Source organism: Drosophila erecta, unplaced genomic scaffold, assembly GCF_003286155.1.
Source record: "Drosophila erecta strain 14021-0224.00,06,07 unplaced genomic scaffold, DereRS2 tig00000055-arrow-pilon, whole genome shotgun sequence".
Classification (NCBI taxonomy): Eukaryota; Metazoa; Arthropoda; class Insecta; order Diptera; family Drosophilidae; genus Drosophila; species Drosophila erecta.
The window spans coordinates 10,136,189-10,151,275 of NW_020825200.1; the positions used below are offsets into that span (position 1 = coordinate 10,136,189).

General features: G+C 42.6%; 1 protein-coding gene across 3 annotated transcripts in view; it reads left to right on the forward strand.

Moving 5' to 3' along the window:
• LOC6542531 (guanine nucleotide-binding protein subunit gamma-e) overlaps nucleotides 1–14,711 on the forward strand; it is a 38,240-nt gene extending 23,529 nt beyond the window's left edge. For 2 of the 3 annotated variants that reach the window (XM_026978821.1, XM_015159932.2), the window contains one exon: nucleotides 13,963–14,711. In XM_026978821.1, the coding sequence (XP_026834622.1) occupies nucleotides 13,963–14,068 (106 nt within the window). In that variant the 3' untranslated portion in view covers nucleotides 14,069–14,711. The remainder of the gene's footprint in view (nucleotides 1–13,962) is intronic. The other variant, XM_001969249.3, reaches the window with a different exon arrangement.
• The last annotated feature ends 376 nt before the right edge of the window (nucleotides 14,712–15,087 follow it).

The window sequence follows — 15,087 nt, forward strand, 5'->3', positions numbered from 1 at the left end:
CTTTATAAACTTCTATCGGCTGCGGAATGTTAGTTGCAGCAAAGAATTCTAACGTATACTTTATTTATACTATATATCGATGGCAACTGCATTACCTGCGGCACGCGTTGCACTCGCCACAAAAAGTCAATTTCGAACGGAATTTCGTGGCAGACACAAGTGCATCAAGCCAGCCACAATGATCAGCCAAAAACATCCAATTAGCTCCCCCAAGAAATTCCAGAACTGCGAGAAATTCGCTCCTCCGACACATTCAAGCAGGAGCAGCAGAAGCCAATTAAGCAGTTGTCTAATGAGAAAACGCTGCCCTCGAAGGCCACGCCCTCCAACTACAAGCTGCAATTACCGCCCACTCTGCGCTCCTTTCGCATTCCCTCGCCATTTGCTACCGTTGATTAGCCCAATGATTGAACAATTGGCCCGAGGGACAAGATGGCTGTAATGTTGGCCATAAAGATGACGACCGCCACTCCATCAGCATTGTCATTTTGCATTACAGTTCGTTTTGTTTTCCATCGTTCATTGTGGACTTGAAATAGTTGACTCTTGAAGTACTAGGCGCATTCAAGAATGCAGCGTATTTTCTGGGAACTAAATTATTGAAAATATAAATAATTTTAAATAAATACCCCGAAGAAAGCTAAGCATATTTATATCTTATGCCTTTACAACTCTGTTGCATTATTAGTTCAGAAACATCTGGATCCACCCTCGCGTTCAGCGCCTGGCATTGCAAATATTTATGGCATTATTTGTACAATATTATTGCTTTTCTCGCTGTTTCTGCTTTTGGTGCCGTTGTTCTTGCAGCGACAGTCAGCTTTTTGCTGCTGTTAATAAAAACAGAAATTATGAACACATGTAACGCGGGGGGACGAGATGACGGGGCCTCTCCGCTCCTGAAATGTCCTGGAAAATGGCGATGCTTCCATTCCATTTTTTTTATTGCGCCCATTGACACATGGGGGGCAACGTAGAAACCGACGGCTGCCGTGTGTTCCAGCATAGGCAGCGGCATCGGCATCCGCATCCACATCCGCATCCGCATCCGCTTTCGCATCAGCGATGGCAGCACACATTATTGACATAACTACAAACAATTTATGGGCAAACAACGGTTACGTCTCGTTAGCCCCGACTGCTGGCTGCCATAGAGGTCGTAATTGAATTTCGCTGCAAGTTGCCGAGCGCGCCACCATTTTTGCTGCCACGGCGATTGCATTTTTGACAGCCCACAGTTCGCGGCTTAAATAATAAATGAAATGACTTAATACCGTATTAAAGCATTGGCCCCGTGTCCCCGTGTCCCCGAACCAATGAATCATGCACGTCCTTCTGCAAATCCCACGGCCATCTATGCTAACATTCTATATATAGCGGAAAGGTCGAAATGTTTTCGCTTCTCCGGCTGTCTGGGGAATTCTCTTGGCCCGCTTCCTGCAGTTTTTGGCGGAAAAGTGCCAGAATACGTGATGGGTGCTGGTCGAGATCCCACTGCGGTATGTATTCGCTGGCAGATGGAGATGGGTGACGGTTAGGTACTTAGGTATTCTACAAATAATCATTGAGGCACTTGTTCAATAAATGATCACTTAATAATTCCTATATTTGTTGTTCTACATAAAGTTTCTAATATTTATATATTTCTTTTTCAGGTAAGTGTTTTTGAATGAATTTCATTTGCCTCTATTTATGCTGAGTAAGTCAAGAGATCCCGAAGAACCAAAACCATTTTAGGGCGCATCAAAGTTATAAGTGAATAATTGCTACTGATAAACTACCTACAACTCGTAAGCTTCACAAAGTTTGTGCTTAATCAAACTTTGAACTTTAATTCACTAGCATGCCCCTTCTTTCCTCTTCACGCCCAGATCAGAACTTAGATGAGATTTTTATGGCCAATTCCCCAAAGCCTTTTGCATATTTCCCGCCTCGGCCGGCAAATCTCTGGGCCATGGTCGTTCCACAGCGCTGTCCCTTCCTGTTTGCTGTTTGCATCCTTTCTTCACGCCAGCCCTCAATCCTTTAGGTCCTCCATTTTTTAATTTGTTAAATTGTGTCTGGCTGGGAGAAATGGGCAGAGTGGGAGGAAAGGGGAAGTTGCTGGCAGACAATGGAAGAGCGAGCAAGAGGCTGGTGATTTTAATTTTAAGTGCAAGGCATGACTTTTGGCAGTCACAGTGACTGCAAATGTGACTGCGACTGTCGGGGCAGCATCAACGTGCCACTTTTCCACGGCTTTCTTGCCCGTTCGTCCCCGTTTTCATTTGCGAAATTAAATTTTGCATACGTAATGGTGGACGGTCACGTCGAGCGCCTTTTGTCGCTGACTGTACTGGACCAGGACCTCTCCCACACACATACAAACATGCGCACACTCAGAGCCATGCATTCATGCATGGAAGAGTGTCAGTCGGTTATTAGGAGCAGCTGAAATGGCAAGACGTTCCGCCTCCGCCTGAGTTTCATGAGTGTGCCATGTTCCTGTAATTAAAACAACTTTTCCCCGGCGATGGCGTCTCCTTTGGATACTTTTTGCACATGAAATGGGCGCCATAAAATCTCTGGCTATCTTCCTGCATCATTGTCCATAACAATGAGGCAGCGTCGCTCCCCAAACTCGGTTGTTCCTGGTCGGTAGGTGGTATTACGACCACACTGGGAAAAAACACTAGTAGGTCAGAGGACTATTCATTACTAGCGTGCACCATATATGTATACTTGTATGCTACCAAATGCTGTTCAATAATTAAGATTTCTCTATCTCTTTGGTTTAGTGTAGTTACACACAGATACACAACAGATGAGAGCTCATGTGTGCTCCATAATTAAGATTTCTCGATCCGATTTGGCTCAGTGTAGTTACACACAGATACACAACAGATGAGAGCACATGTGTGTGGCCATTTGGGCTTCATGGCCCATGGATAAAATCGCTTTGTTTCCGCCGCACCCAGGTGCTTCAGCGCCAATGTGGGCTTAAAATAAAATTATTGGTTTATTTATGCAGCGAAATGGTCATCAAATCGAGATTGTGATTGCAGATAAAGCGGGGGAATTGCTTTATATGGCGGAGGCGGGAAAAAACCGACGCACGCATCAGTTGGAAAAACCGACAACCAAATATCTTAAACAAACATTGGTTTGTCTATTTAGTTGTGACACACAAAAATGTTGAGGAATAGCTCTATTTTTTTATACTTATAAATATTTACGCTGTTTGATTGATCAGTGGAAATGTATTCATTACCTTGCAAACACCTGAATGAATTTAGAATTCATACATGTACTATACATGTTTTTTGGCTCTTATTTTTTGATTTTTAGTGAATTAAAGCGTGGTATTATTTTACAAAGAATTGAAAGATTGCTTTTCATGTTTTCATAGCTTTGTGTAATCGGTGCAAAGGTAGCTTCTGAAAAGATTTAATCTCATTGTCTTGCAACCATTTACCAGAAGATGTTAAAAACTACTAGAATTCAACAATTGAAAACCCAATTTACTAGACGTCTTTTGTCCAAGTTTTTTTTGGTGTCCTTGTCCCGACACCCTATCTTTTCTTTCTGACCACTCGGCACTCATTAAGCTACAGCGACAGGACTTAACCTGCTGTCGTTTACCAACACTGGCTGCGGGGGAAAACCGCAGCTAGAAGTATCGACAATGAAAAAGCAGTAGCCACAGAAGACGATGGGGAAAAAAGGAGAAAAGTTTCGCAACAAATGTCCAAAAGCCACTTAACGGCGAATTAGAGCGCAACAACAACAAGAATTGCAACTGGGTGAGAGCGAGTTGAGAGCAGCGACAACTAACTAACAAAAAAGTACAGTTAACGCTAAAAGGATACGGCAAACTTTTCAAGCGTACAGAGCAACAACTTTGTATCCTCGTTTGCAATTGACCGACCATTGGGTGAAAACCGCAGGACGTCAGAAATGATGGCCACCCCCTTCCCCGCCACTAAAGTACCACCCCTTTCGACCACTCTTCTGGCCGGGAAGTACAGTTGTGTGCGCAGTTAATTGATGATGTCCCATCAAACTGTAACAACTTTCGGCTCGGGCCAAACAAATTGTAGCCTAGTTTTCGGCGGATGTGGGACTGACACATAACTCACACACACTTTTGCTAACCAAAACGAGGAACAGAATTAATTGTCGCTGTGGAGAATTTGCATTTAAAAGAGCAGCAAGCTGGGCTGCTAAAAATTGCATAACAAAGTGCGGGGAACCATCATCATTTAGCTTGCAAATTGCTTTTCGGCTCTGGACATGCCGTCCAACGTTACACCACCCACTCATCCTTCAAAATCCTTCGACATCCTCACTGGCAATTTGTCAGGGTAGTCATGCAATGCTCATTCCTTTTTTTTTTTGGCGGGTTTGATGGTTTAGGAGGTCGGGAAAAAAGCAATGCGGAAAGTTTAATTAAGTTTTGCGTGCCGATTAAATGTGTATAAATATTAATAAAGAAAGTGCGTGACTCACGAAGCAGAGTTTGTGGAGCGAAGTGTCTTGAAAGAGATTGTGTGGTTAAGGATTTGCTGCGAAAATGGCGAGTGCTAAGCTCCGAATAACAAACTTGGTTTTCTGTGGGCTTCAGGCCTCATTAAACTCAACTTAAACTATCAATCATGGCTTTTTCGCAGACTTGGCCATCTTTTTTCCGCTTCAATTAATCAGTCAGCGACAGGCTTTGCCCTCAAAGCAAACTAAGCCAAAAAATCTACTTTTTATTGTTTCATAGTCTACTGCAGCTTAGGACATTTGTCATTATGCGACGATTGTCAATCTAGCCATTAACCTATATTAAGATAAAACTAATTCATTAAAGTGCCGATTAAGCTACAACTCAGCTGTTTAGTTATATATTATATCAGTTTTGTAATTTTCTTAAAATCACTCGTACTATTTATGTGCATATATTGCACACTTCGCATCCTTTCGTTAGGAAAAGCTCATTATATATTTTCTGCTTTTGCTCTTAGAAGCAGAAACCTTTGAAAATTAGATGATTCAAATTTCCTGAAATCATAAGATGGAGGCGCCTCTCCGATTTACATGTGTTAAAGATACAGCGACCGAAATGAGATTCATTTTCAACTGTTGCCAAAAGTGTATGACATGTGTGGCAAAGACACAAAATGAGTAGCAAGTGGAGGCCAAATCTGGCTGCAGCAGCAAAACTGGTTCTGCTGCAAATCAAATATGCAAATATACATAACAACCGAAACGGGGACAACAAAAACACTTGGCTAACCATTTTTGCATCAAACACACTCGTATTTGTGGAGTGGCACGGGTTTTTGGGTGCTGGATGGAGGCGGAGAGCTTCCTTCCACACCGCTCGACAAGTTTTTGATAGCAGGAAATTTGCAATTTCTGGCATTAAATTTCCGCCTCAACATTCACTTCATCAGCAGACGAGCATTATGCATTTGCATTACCCACCTTCCCGGCCATTTGTACATACATACATCTAGACGCCATCCGATCTGTAATTATCGAAGTGAGCCAGGTATTATGTACTTAAGCTCTCTTAAAATCGAATGCCCTTCCCCGGAATTGTGCGTGCCGGGAATGGTAAAGTGGTAAATAAGCAATCAGCTCTGAGATATACACATGTGCTTAGCTTTCTGTTTCAGTGTTTTCCATTTCTGCGCAGTTTGAGTTAAGTCGGTTTGTGGTTGTGCGATTGGGCGGTGGGAAATGCAAAATATTGCTTTATTCCACACGCAACTTAAGTGTGTCTTCTCCAGTTGGCACATAAGATACGTGCGAGTTGAGCTTAGCCTGTTTCCATTTACCATTGATTTCTGTTTTCCCTCTGCACTCAATCGAATTTCACCTGGAAAATTGCGTGGAGAAGTGGGCGCATTTAAGTGAAATTGCATGTCAAGTCTTAGTCTGAACGATTTTAAATTGATTTAGAGAAGTCTATAAAATGTAACGAATGTCATAATGTAGTAAACGACTTCCCAAACAAAAGTAAGTCTAATTTAGTAAGTTCACGAATGACCCAATTATAAAGTATCTTAAATGAGAGCGAATGAATTCCAGCTAAAGTGTAAGCTTCTGCACAAGTCATTAACATTGATTAGTTCCATAAAATCTTTAAGATAAGAAAACTTGACAGTTCGATGCATAAAACTTGGGTTTTAAAGTTACCTGTTCTCTGCTCACCACACGGAATGTTTTTTATCGAACTTGTTGACTTATTTATGTACATTCGCCAAGGTGGCCTTGCCAGTTGAGCCGGTTATTTGTCAGTGCCTTTTCAGAGTTGCTTTTCGCATAAATATCCTTGCGGACCGCACTTGTCACACGTCATTTGATTTGCTACTTTTGAAATGAACAAAAACGGGCTACAATTCCATGGCCTAACCTGGGGCAAACTTTGACAAACACTTGACGACGACGTCGAGAACTCTGAATCGAAAACTGAGAAGAGCTCGGCACAAGTGTTTTTTGCACAATTTCTTTTCAATTCAACGAAAGTGGACCGGCCGAGCCCTTTCCAGCCAGCCATTCCCATGCTAAACATCCTTTTTCTCCTGCTGCTTTTTGTTTTTAAGGCTTTCATCCTCGTCATCGTGCTCGGCGTAGTTTTCTATGCATAGAACTTGCGGCTTTTGCCCGTTCAGGCTATGGACCCCGACCTCCGGAATTGTACAGATCCTAGAATCCGGCGGCAGAATGTGGGGCTCGGCTTGGGTGTGGAGAAGATTTTGTCTTTTAGCCTGATTTGTTATTCATGAAAAGGCAGTGGTGGCTGAGGCTGAGACTGAGACTGAGCCTGAGCCTGGGGCCAAAAGAATGCCAGCGAGCCAAGGAAATGGTTAAGAAAATGCCGAGCACACTTCTGTGGTGGCCAAAAATGAAGACGAGAGGGGCTTGGATGTCGGCTAGTGCATACTAAAGCTGTTTGTTGGTGGAGCAAATGCAAAGGAAAGGGGACAAACGGATACTCTTCATTGAGTGGATCAGGTAGGGGGCAGCGATTAGCGTTTTGTGCATTTCGGTGTATATGACATGGACAGAAATTCCACGAAATTCCCTGCTCACCTTCTTGCCAATTGTGAGTGCAAACAAAAGTCAGTCAAACTGCTAAGCCTGCTAACAGTTGTTCATTCTTGACTTGGCTTTTAGTAATTCACTGCACAGTTCGGTTTTTAAGTAGTTATGCTGATTGAGTTTTTTGTACCTTTGGAAAGCAGTCGTGACTTGCAGTTCGCTTAAAGCGCCAACCATTCTACTGAGTAAACCAATAAATGCCATGCTGCTGATTTTAAATAGTTAAAGCTGGGCTTTTAATCTGCACGAAGATTGAATGCACTATAAGCTTCATATCATTTATTTACACAAGTTTTATTATAGCTCAGCACAACCGCCATGATTTGTGCACACCTGGCAGAACCTCCTATTCCACACCATCTTAGGTATGCAAATCTCGCCCACAGCTCACCTAATAAAATGCATCCACATCCATTTAGCGTGTTACAAGGGCAAATTTGCATATCCCACATGCAATTTATTTATGCTAAATAGAAAAACAAATAACGACAGCGGAATTTTATGCATATTTCTGTGTTGTAAGCACCTGAGAAATATGCAATGGGCAGCTAAATAATGCGCATTAAAATGCAATTAGCTGAATGAGTGCAAGAGCATGGTGGCTTACACATACCAAAACAGGCACGTGCACACATACATATACACATACACACACATGCATATGTGTGCAAATTATGGCAGGAAGACCCTCAAAGTTTTGTCTGCTGGGTTTTAAGTGCCATTTGCGTTTCTTCGGCGCTGGAATTCTGTTTTTCTTGCTGTGGCGCTTAAAATTGTGCTAAATTTAGCAGAAGGCCGCGACACACACTCGCACACACACTAACACACACCCTTATCCGGATGAGAACGTGCATATGTGTGTGTGGGGGTGAAATGAGCTAGAAATTAGTTTACGGCGAAGGTCGTGCGAAGAAACACTTTCTAAATATGAGTTTATGAAAACTAGCCGAGGACATGAATATATTCTTTCTATAATGAGACGCAAAAATGCCCTGCCTCGAAATTATTTACATTCAGTTTTTATGGTGCTGAAGATTTTAGTACATTAAAGCATGCAAAAATGACTTGGACTATTTCTAGGAATATTGTTGTGGTTTAATCATTTGAATAAAATATTTATTAGAGTATAGCAGCTTCAACCCTGTAAATTGAAGGAAATATAATGGATACCTGATGGAAGGAAAGGATATCCCCCACACTCCGTGGTGTGTAAACAATTACAAAAGGCTTCAAATGAAATTTTAAGCTTTTCATTTCTGTCACATGCGTGGCAAAGATAAACAATGCGTGCCAAGCGAATTGAATCGAGGGGCTGGGGCTGAGATAAAGGCGACCAGACAGAGGAAAACACAAGCAGATGCAAATTGACATGTGGCTGACGCATTTGTTTACCCAAGCTGAATATGAAATGTGCGAGTATGTGGGGCTTTTTTTGGGTTTTGGGTTGAGGTGAGCTCTGGGCTTTCGGAAAAGCAGGCAATTCTAATTTCTAAGCCGCTGGATCTAGCTATCTGCTTTCGAATACGAACAGCGTCTACCACTGCAGCTGCCATCGATAAATAATGCTTTTTGTAGCATGCTTTCGGGCGCTTAAGATTGCGTGTGATTACGTATACGCACAATGGCATTTGTGTGTGCTTGTGGTTGTCATAAATCAACATTTACCTCGTGTTTATGTTTTTTTGTGCAGCTGACGGACCGGAAAAGGTAGAAAACTTTTCAAGGTAAATGATTGCTTGCTTGGTTTCGGGCGGGAAAGCGCAGGTATACCAAATGTTGCTTTCGCATTTAATTATAGATTGTGCGTGTGTCCCTCATTCCGCTGGGCTTAGATTGATGTGGGTTGGCTAGACCCTGAAATCGAATTTTTGCTGGCAGATATATAACACAAATTACTTCATTAATCGAAGTCTTCGGCATGAATTTAACGACCATTTAATTTCGGTTCAATGCCAATCAGAAAACGTTGGCTGGTCCTCTGTCAATTAGGGTTTGATTCAAAGTGCCTTAGAGAATGCGTATAGCTCTCACACAAAATTAAATACATTGAATATTTTGAATCGCCTTTTTTCGAATAAAAGCCCTTCCTTTCAGCCCATTTGATTGCTTCGATTGTATTGTGTAAATTAATAATTAATTTCTCCTAATGCAACCTCCGCCGATTTCCATTATTGTTTAATTTCCATCATCTTTTGGCTTTTGTGACTCGACCTTCTGTTCCCCTTCGTTTGGATTTCCCTATTACTCGTCACGGCACTTCAATCGCCTAACCCTAAAAGCAAAATGTTGTCAGGCACTCTGTGATTATGTCGGGAAGTGCGTCCAAATGACTTTTCATTCCAGACTCTTAGCATTATTCAGTGAGCTTCACTCTGCCCAGGATATATGTACATGTGAAAGTAAAGTGGCAAATGGGAGGCATTTCAATTAGGACATAAAAGCCCAGCATGGTCCACATGGCCATGTGGTTTTGTGGTTAGTAAAGGGGGCTCCAGACCTGATGGGGAACGAGTATGGTCTTGTGGTCAACATATTAAATTAACGGCTGCTGAATTAGTTTTCAATGTGTTCGCCGCTGAATGGCAGTTTGAAAGGCAATCAAGTTGTGTTGGCAAAGCAACGATGTTCGGCAAAGGCACTCAAATTAAATGCAGATGACGAATAAAAGTTTTTATGTCCCTGTGGCATTTCGTCTACTTTTACTTACATTCCCATTACCTACTTGTGTTATGAGAAAAGTTCTCCAAAACAAGGGAAACTCATCACAGATGCTAATGATGTCATGCACTTGTGGGTCTGAGCAGCCCGAAGGTAAAAGGAAAACTCAAGAGCAAAATTCTAGACTATTTCTTGGCTTCTACCAAAGTTAGAGAAGCCCCTATGATGGCAAAAAAAAAAAAATGTTAATTGCTTCTACTTCATTTTTGCGTCTTTTTGATCTGAATTCGTACACAACATTTTACGGGGTACATGGGACATTGTTCATGCCCTTTTCAATCCGCTTTGATACTCTCATTAAAAATGCATGTTCAGCAGCACGCTTACGAAAAGGGCTTAATGATAAGAGCCAGGCTGGAGTCTATATAACCTTGGGTCGCCAGAAGGTCCCGGATCCCTAGGAATTTTCCAAATTTACGTTTTGGCTGCCAAATATCCAACGTCATCATAACAACTTTGTTTACTGCGCTTCGACCTGGCCTTGACTGCCGAGTCAAATCTCGAAGCCCAGAAAACCCTTGGCCTTTGTTTACCCCTAAAAAAAAGCAGAAAACCTACAAGAATATTTCCCAAGCTCAGTGGATTTTCATTTTTACTTTTCTCCAAGTGTGCCTGTATGTGTGTTTTGAGCTTTCCCGGCTGCACGGACTGAAACCGCAAAGTCATAAGCCCATTAGCCAGAACGAATAGGATGGAAAATGGGTTGGCGGAAAAGCAGTAGGCAGGGGGCATTGTTTTAGGCAGTCCTTCATGGGACAAATGTCCCCAACCGCTGGCATGACATTGCCTTTTGCTCTGTTGATGCGGAAAATGAGCAAGGAAATAGAGAAAATCCCGAGCACTGGCATGAGGATAACGACACCGGTGTAACAAGGACATCGCTGCCGACGACATGCTCTTGTTAAGTTAAATTATGCATGCATGCCACGCCCACTATTACACGAGGGGCGGAGCCCACCTGCACACCTGCACACCTCGGCATGCGATAATTGAGATCCAGGCAGGAGGCATCAGTGAAACGGGGTTGGTGGGAACAATCAGAACTATTAATGGCAAACTTCCAAACACCTCGCCACATGCAATGCAAATTATTGGATTTAATCGAACAAGCACGACATCAAAGTAACCCCACAATGTTTAAAGACATTTTGCGGTCAAATGAAAGCGCACACAGAACCCGAACACACAAATAATGGGAAGTGGAAAGGGTGGCTTAGAGGCGAGGAACATCTGCAGGATTTGGTCAAGAAGCCAAAAGAAAACATTTGTCCGATAAATAAAGCCACAAATGGCTGGCGCTTCTGAAATATGCAATTTGTTTGCCGGAAAGTGCAGAAAGCAACCAAGGCAAATGGGCAATCAAAGTATTTATTTACTGGGACTGGGGATGGGAAAAGTGCCCCAAGCATTTTCCTTTCTCTGATAAAATAAGATTTTGCCAGCACAAAAGCAAGCAAGTTCTCAGGAACTTCAAAAGCTAGAAAGTTGCAGCTTCCAGAGTTTTGGGTTTAGATTAACAATGAATAAATAAAAATGGATTCGGTCGGGTACGCCTGAGCCTTATTATTGGAGATCGAAGTATGAGATCCTACGGTTTACATCTATTGAGCCTTCCTGGTGAACGGGATCTAGTGAGGTTACTTGCGTTATATGTCAAGCTTCTACTGAGAAGGAAAGCACTGCAGCCTCACAAATCACCATCGCCATACAGAGGATAGCGCGTCTTGATAATGCCTTTAAGGTGGCATTAAATTATTTCTTTTAATTTTTCTGATGTATTATGCTGTAGGCTGAAGTTCTAAACTCCATAACTCAACTTATCTTAATCGGATTTCGAAGTCGTATACATCTAAATGTTTTGACTCACCCGCTATTGGCAGCACTGTTGGTTTAGCCTCCAGCTACTTAACTATCCGGATGCCCTTAATCAGCCGGAGGATCTTTATTACCATGAAACCATAATGGTGGTGTCCAGGAATCGTGGAAATGCTGTGCCGATCCGGAGGAATTGGAAGCCCTGGGCGAAGAACCACTGCGGAAACAAGGTTTGATGGCAGCTTACGTAGCCCGTTTGAGAAGCGCAGAGGAGGCCGTTCGAAAAAGCGGTGCGTTCCATGGCAGCTTATGTAGCCCATTTGAGAAACGCAGAGGAGGGCTCTTCGAAAACGAAGTTATGCGGCTGCTTAGGTAGCCCATTTGAGAATCGCAGAGAAGGGCTCTTCGAAAATTCGGTGCGTGCGATGGAAGCTTACGTAGCCCGTCTGAGAAGCGCAGAGGAGGGCTCTTCGAAAAATCGGTGCGTTCCATGGCAGCTGCGTTCTGCATCGAACTGCGTTCGACGGCATCGTAGGTAGCACGTTTGACAAGCGCGATATTGAGGAAATGATATTTTACACTTTTTTATATATCTAAAAAATTTCTATAGATTTTCCAGAAAACTTTTTGACGCGCCCACTCTAACGTCCACAATCCGCCCAAAACTCTTACGCCCACTCTTTTAAATATTTTTGTTTTATCATTTCATTATTTTTGTCTTGTTTTCTCGTTTGCACTTTCAGTAGCTGAGTAACGGATATCTGATAGTCGCGGAACTCGACAATAGAATTCTATCTTGTTTTTTCTAATAAAGATTATGATAGTTTCCAAGTGCATGTATGTAAAAATCTTCTTAAGCTCGAATCGATGTGATGACATGAATCTTGAAAAGTGATCAGATTGTCCTTGATCTTTAATCCCATTGTTGGCCGTGTGCTTGTGTCGCTGTGGCCATGGCTCACTGTAAGGACACGCTGTGCTCTGACCTTACAGCTGAACATGTGCGCGACGCCTTATTATCACAGCCGTGCGCACATGTATTTGTTTACTTGGACGCCGCCTCGCGTGGGCAGCGCAATTCAGAAAGCGTTGGAGCCCACAGCCAACCGAACGGGCCAGCTGATGGCTGATGGCCCAGGCTGGCTGACTTTCATTCAGGGCGAAAAGTGTTGTACTCAATCGAACTTTTAATCGAAACCGGAGTAAACTGTTTCAGAAAATAAATACTTGCTTTTCTTAAATGAAATATTTGCTGTTGCTCATTCATTTAGTACTAATTTAATTTAATTTAATATGCATTTTACAAATTTATGCTAAATGCTCAGGAATTTGCTACAGGAAAGTTGCCGAAGGTGCAGCAAGCACCATTTCTGCTCTTTTAATTTGAGAACTTCCTAAAAAGTCTTATTAACAAGAAAACAATGAAGTAGGTTTTCCAGTTGAGAGACTTACGAAAAGAAGTTAAGAGCAAGAGACGGCAAGATACGAAACTAACAAATTGAAATGCAAAACTCATTCCCAGTCGACTGTCTCTCAAACTGTCTATTTCTTGGCTGCCAAAACAAGTGCCTTCAAGCTGCTTTCTGCTCCTCGCAAACACTCCCTTTAAATAAATAAATTCTTGCAAATATAGCAAAAAAAAGGAAAATGGAAGGGAAAAGAAGGAAATGTTTTGTCTTGAGGAGCTGCAGGGAAAACGAAATAAAATAGATAAACAGACGACGGCGAAGGCGACAGGCAGTCAGACAGAGCGAATAAAGTAAGGGACTAATGCAAACGGCTTCCATTTTATGGCCCAAAGGATAAGCGTATTACACCAAAAATAAGAACAACAATGCCAAAATTTATATGCGAATTTTTCGGAGAGCGACGAAGGAACCGAAAGGAGCTTTTGAAATGTTAGTTTCCCTGGCGCGTACAAACTGTTCAAACATTTTAATGTCCATCTGCGTGTGGATTAACATAAAATCTGCTGTCCTCTGCCATTCAGATCTGAATTCAAACCTTTTCCTTCGAAAGTGGGGTATTTACAAGTTTATGTCCGCTTAGCCGTAAGTGCGGATGGCAGTCCCCTTTTGTATTTATACCTGTAAAATGTCTTGATTTCTAACAAAGACCAGCCTCAACCAGAGCTTACACATTTTATGAGCTTTAAGGAACAAGATTACCAAATTAAATTGATGGAGCTCAGTTTTATGGCAAAGGTCAGCGAAACGGGACCAATTTCAAAAGTTTTGTCGAGTACAGGATGGATATAAGATATATGGATAAAAGTACTTCTAAATATTTTTCTTCAACTTGCATATCTATTTACTTACACGTAAGAAACTAATACATAATCAAATTTCTTTACAGAATGCGCTCGTTCATCGAGGAGAACGAGAAAAACGATCCGTTGATCAATGCGCCGGATAAGAAGAACAATCCGTGGGCCGAAAAGGGCAAATGCGTTATTATGTAATATTATCGTAAACCACAGAAATACCGCCATAACTATGATAACCAGCCAAACAATAATAATGCAACCCATTCCACGACTCACAACACAACAACTAGAACAACAACAGCAAATGGAACAGAAACCAATCAATATACCTTTGAGGCACAGCCTCCACATCACCAACAGCAATTAGACACCCCAAGCCAATGTAGCAGCCAAGTTTCGGGCCGGGATTCGGGTGAATCCCCGGATCTGGTGCCGGTAGAGATGCAGCACTACAACAACAACTACTACTACTATTACAACTACAACTTGAGCTACGAGCCGCCGGTCGAACGGTCGCTGGGCGGCGGTGGAAAGCGGAGCGGTCAACGCCTGCAGCATCTGGTGCGAAGGACGCGGCACGAGCTGCAGCAATGGCCGCTACTGATGCAGCTGCTCCTGTTCGTCCTTTGGCTAAATGCCAAGTTCTGGCAGCTGGTCAACGAACAGGTGACCTACCGCCGCAGGAGGTGGCACTGAGGGGCGAAGGACATCGGGTGTTGCTTGGTATGAGTTCGATCTAGGCTTAAGTTGTGAAAATTATGCCCACACTCTTACAATCTCATCTCAATAAAAATAATCAAAATTCGCTGCGTAGTGGAAGCAGTGAACTTCAGCCAAAGCTTCTGTGTGAACTTAGCCTCCCGAAACGAAAGCAGAGAAAACAGAGAAAAACATCCTGAACACCCCGAAAACAACGAGTGCGGGCACAAGCTACTCGCCACTCGTTACTTCATCACGAACTCGATTCATCATCGTGCGCTCCTCATCGTTGTCGATCTTTCGTCGTTCCTCTCTCGTCGTTTTAAGCTCGTCTATTTTTCTTCTCTACAACTCTACTCGCTCGTTCATCCCTCTTTGTTCTTTCTAGCAATCGTTCCTAGTCGTTTTTGCATGCCATACATTCTTTTGAAGTTTCCGTTTTATATCGCTATGTATTTCTTTGCACACATTATCATCAACATCGCATTCCATCATCCAATCCCAGCCGAACCAAA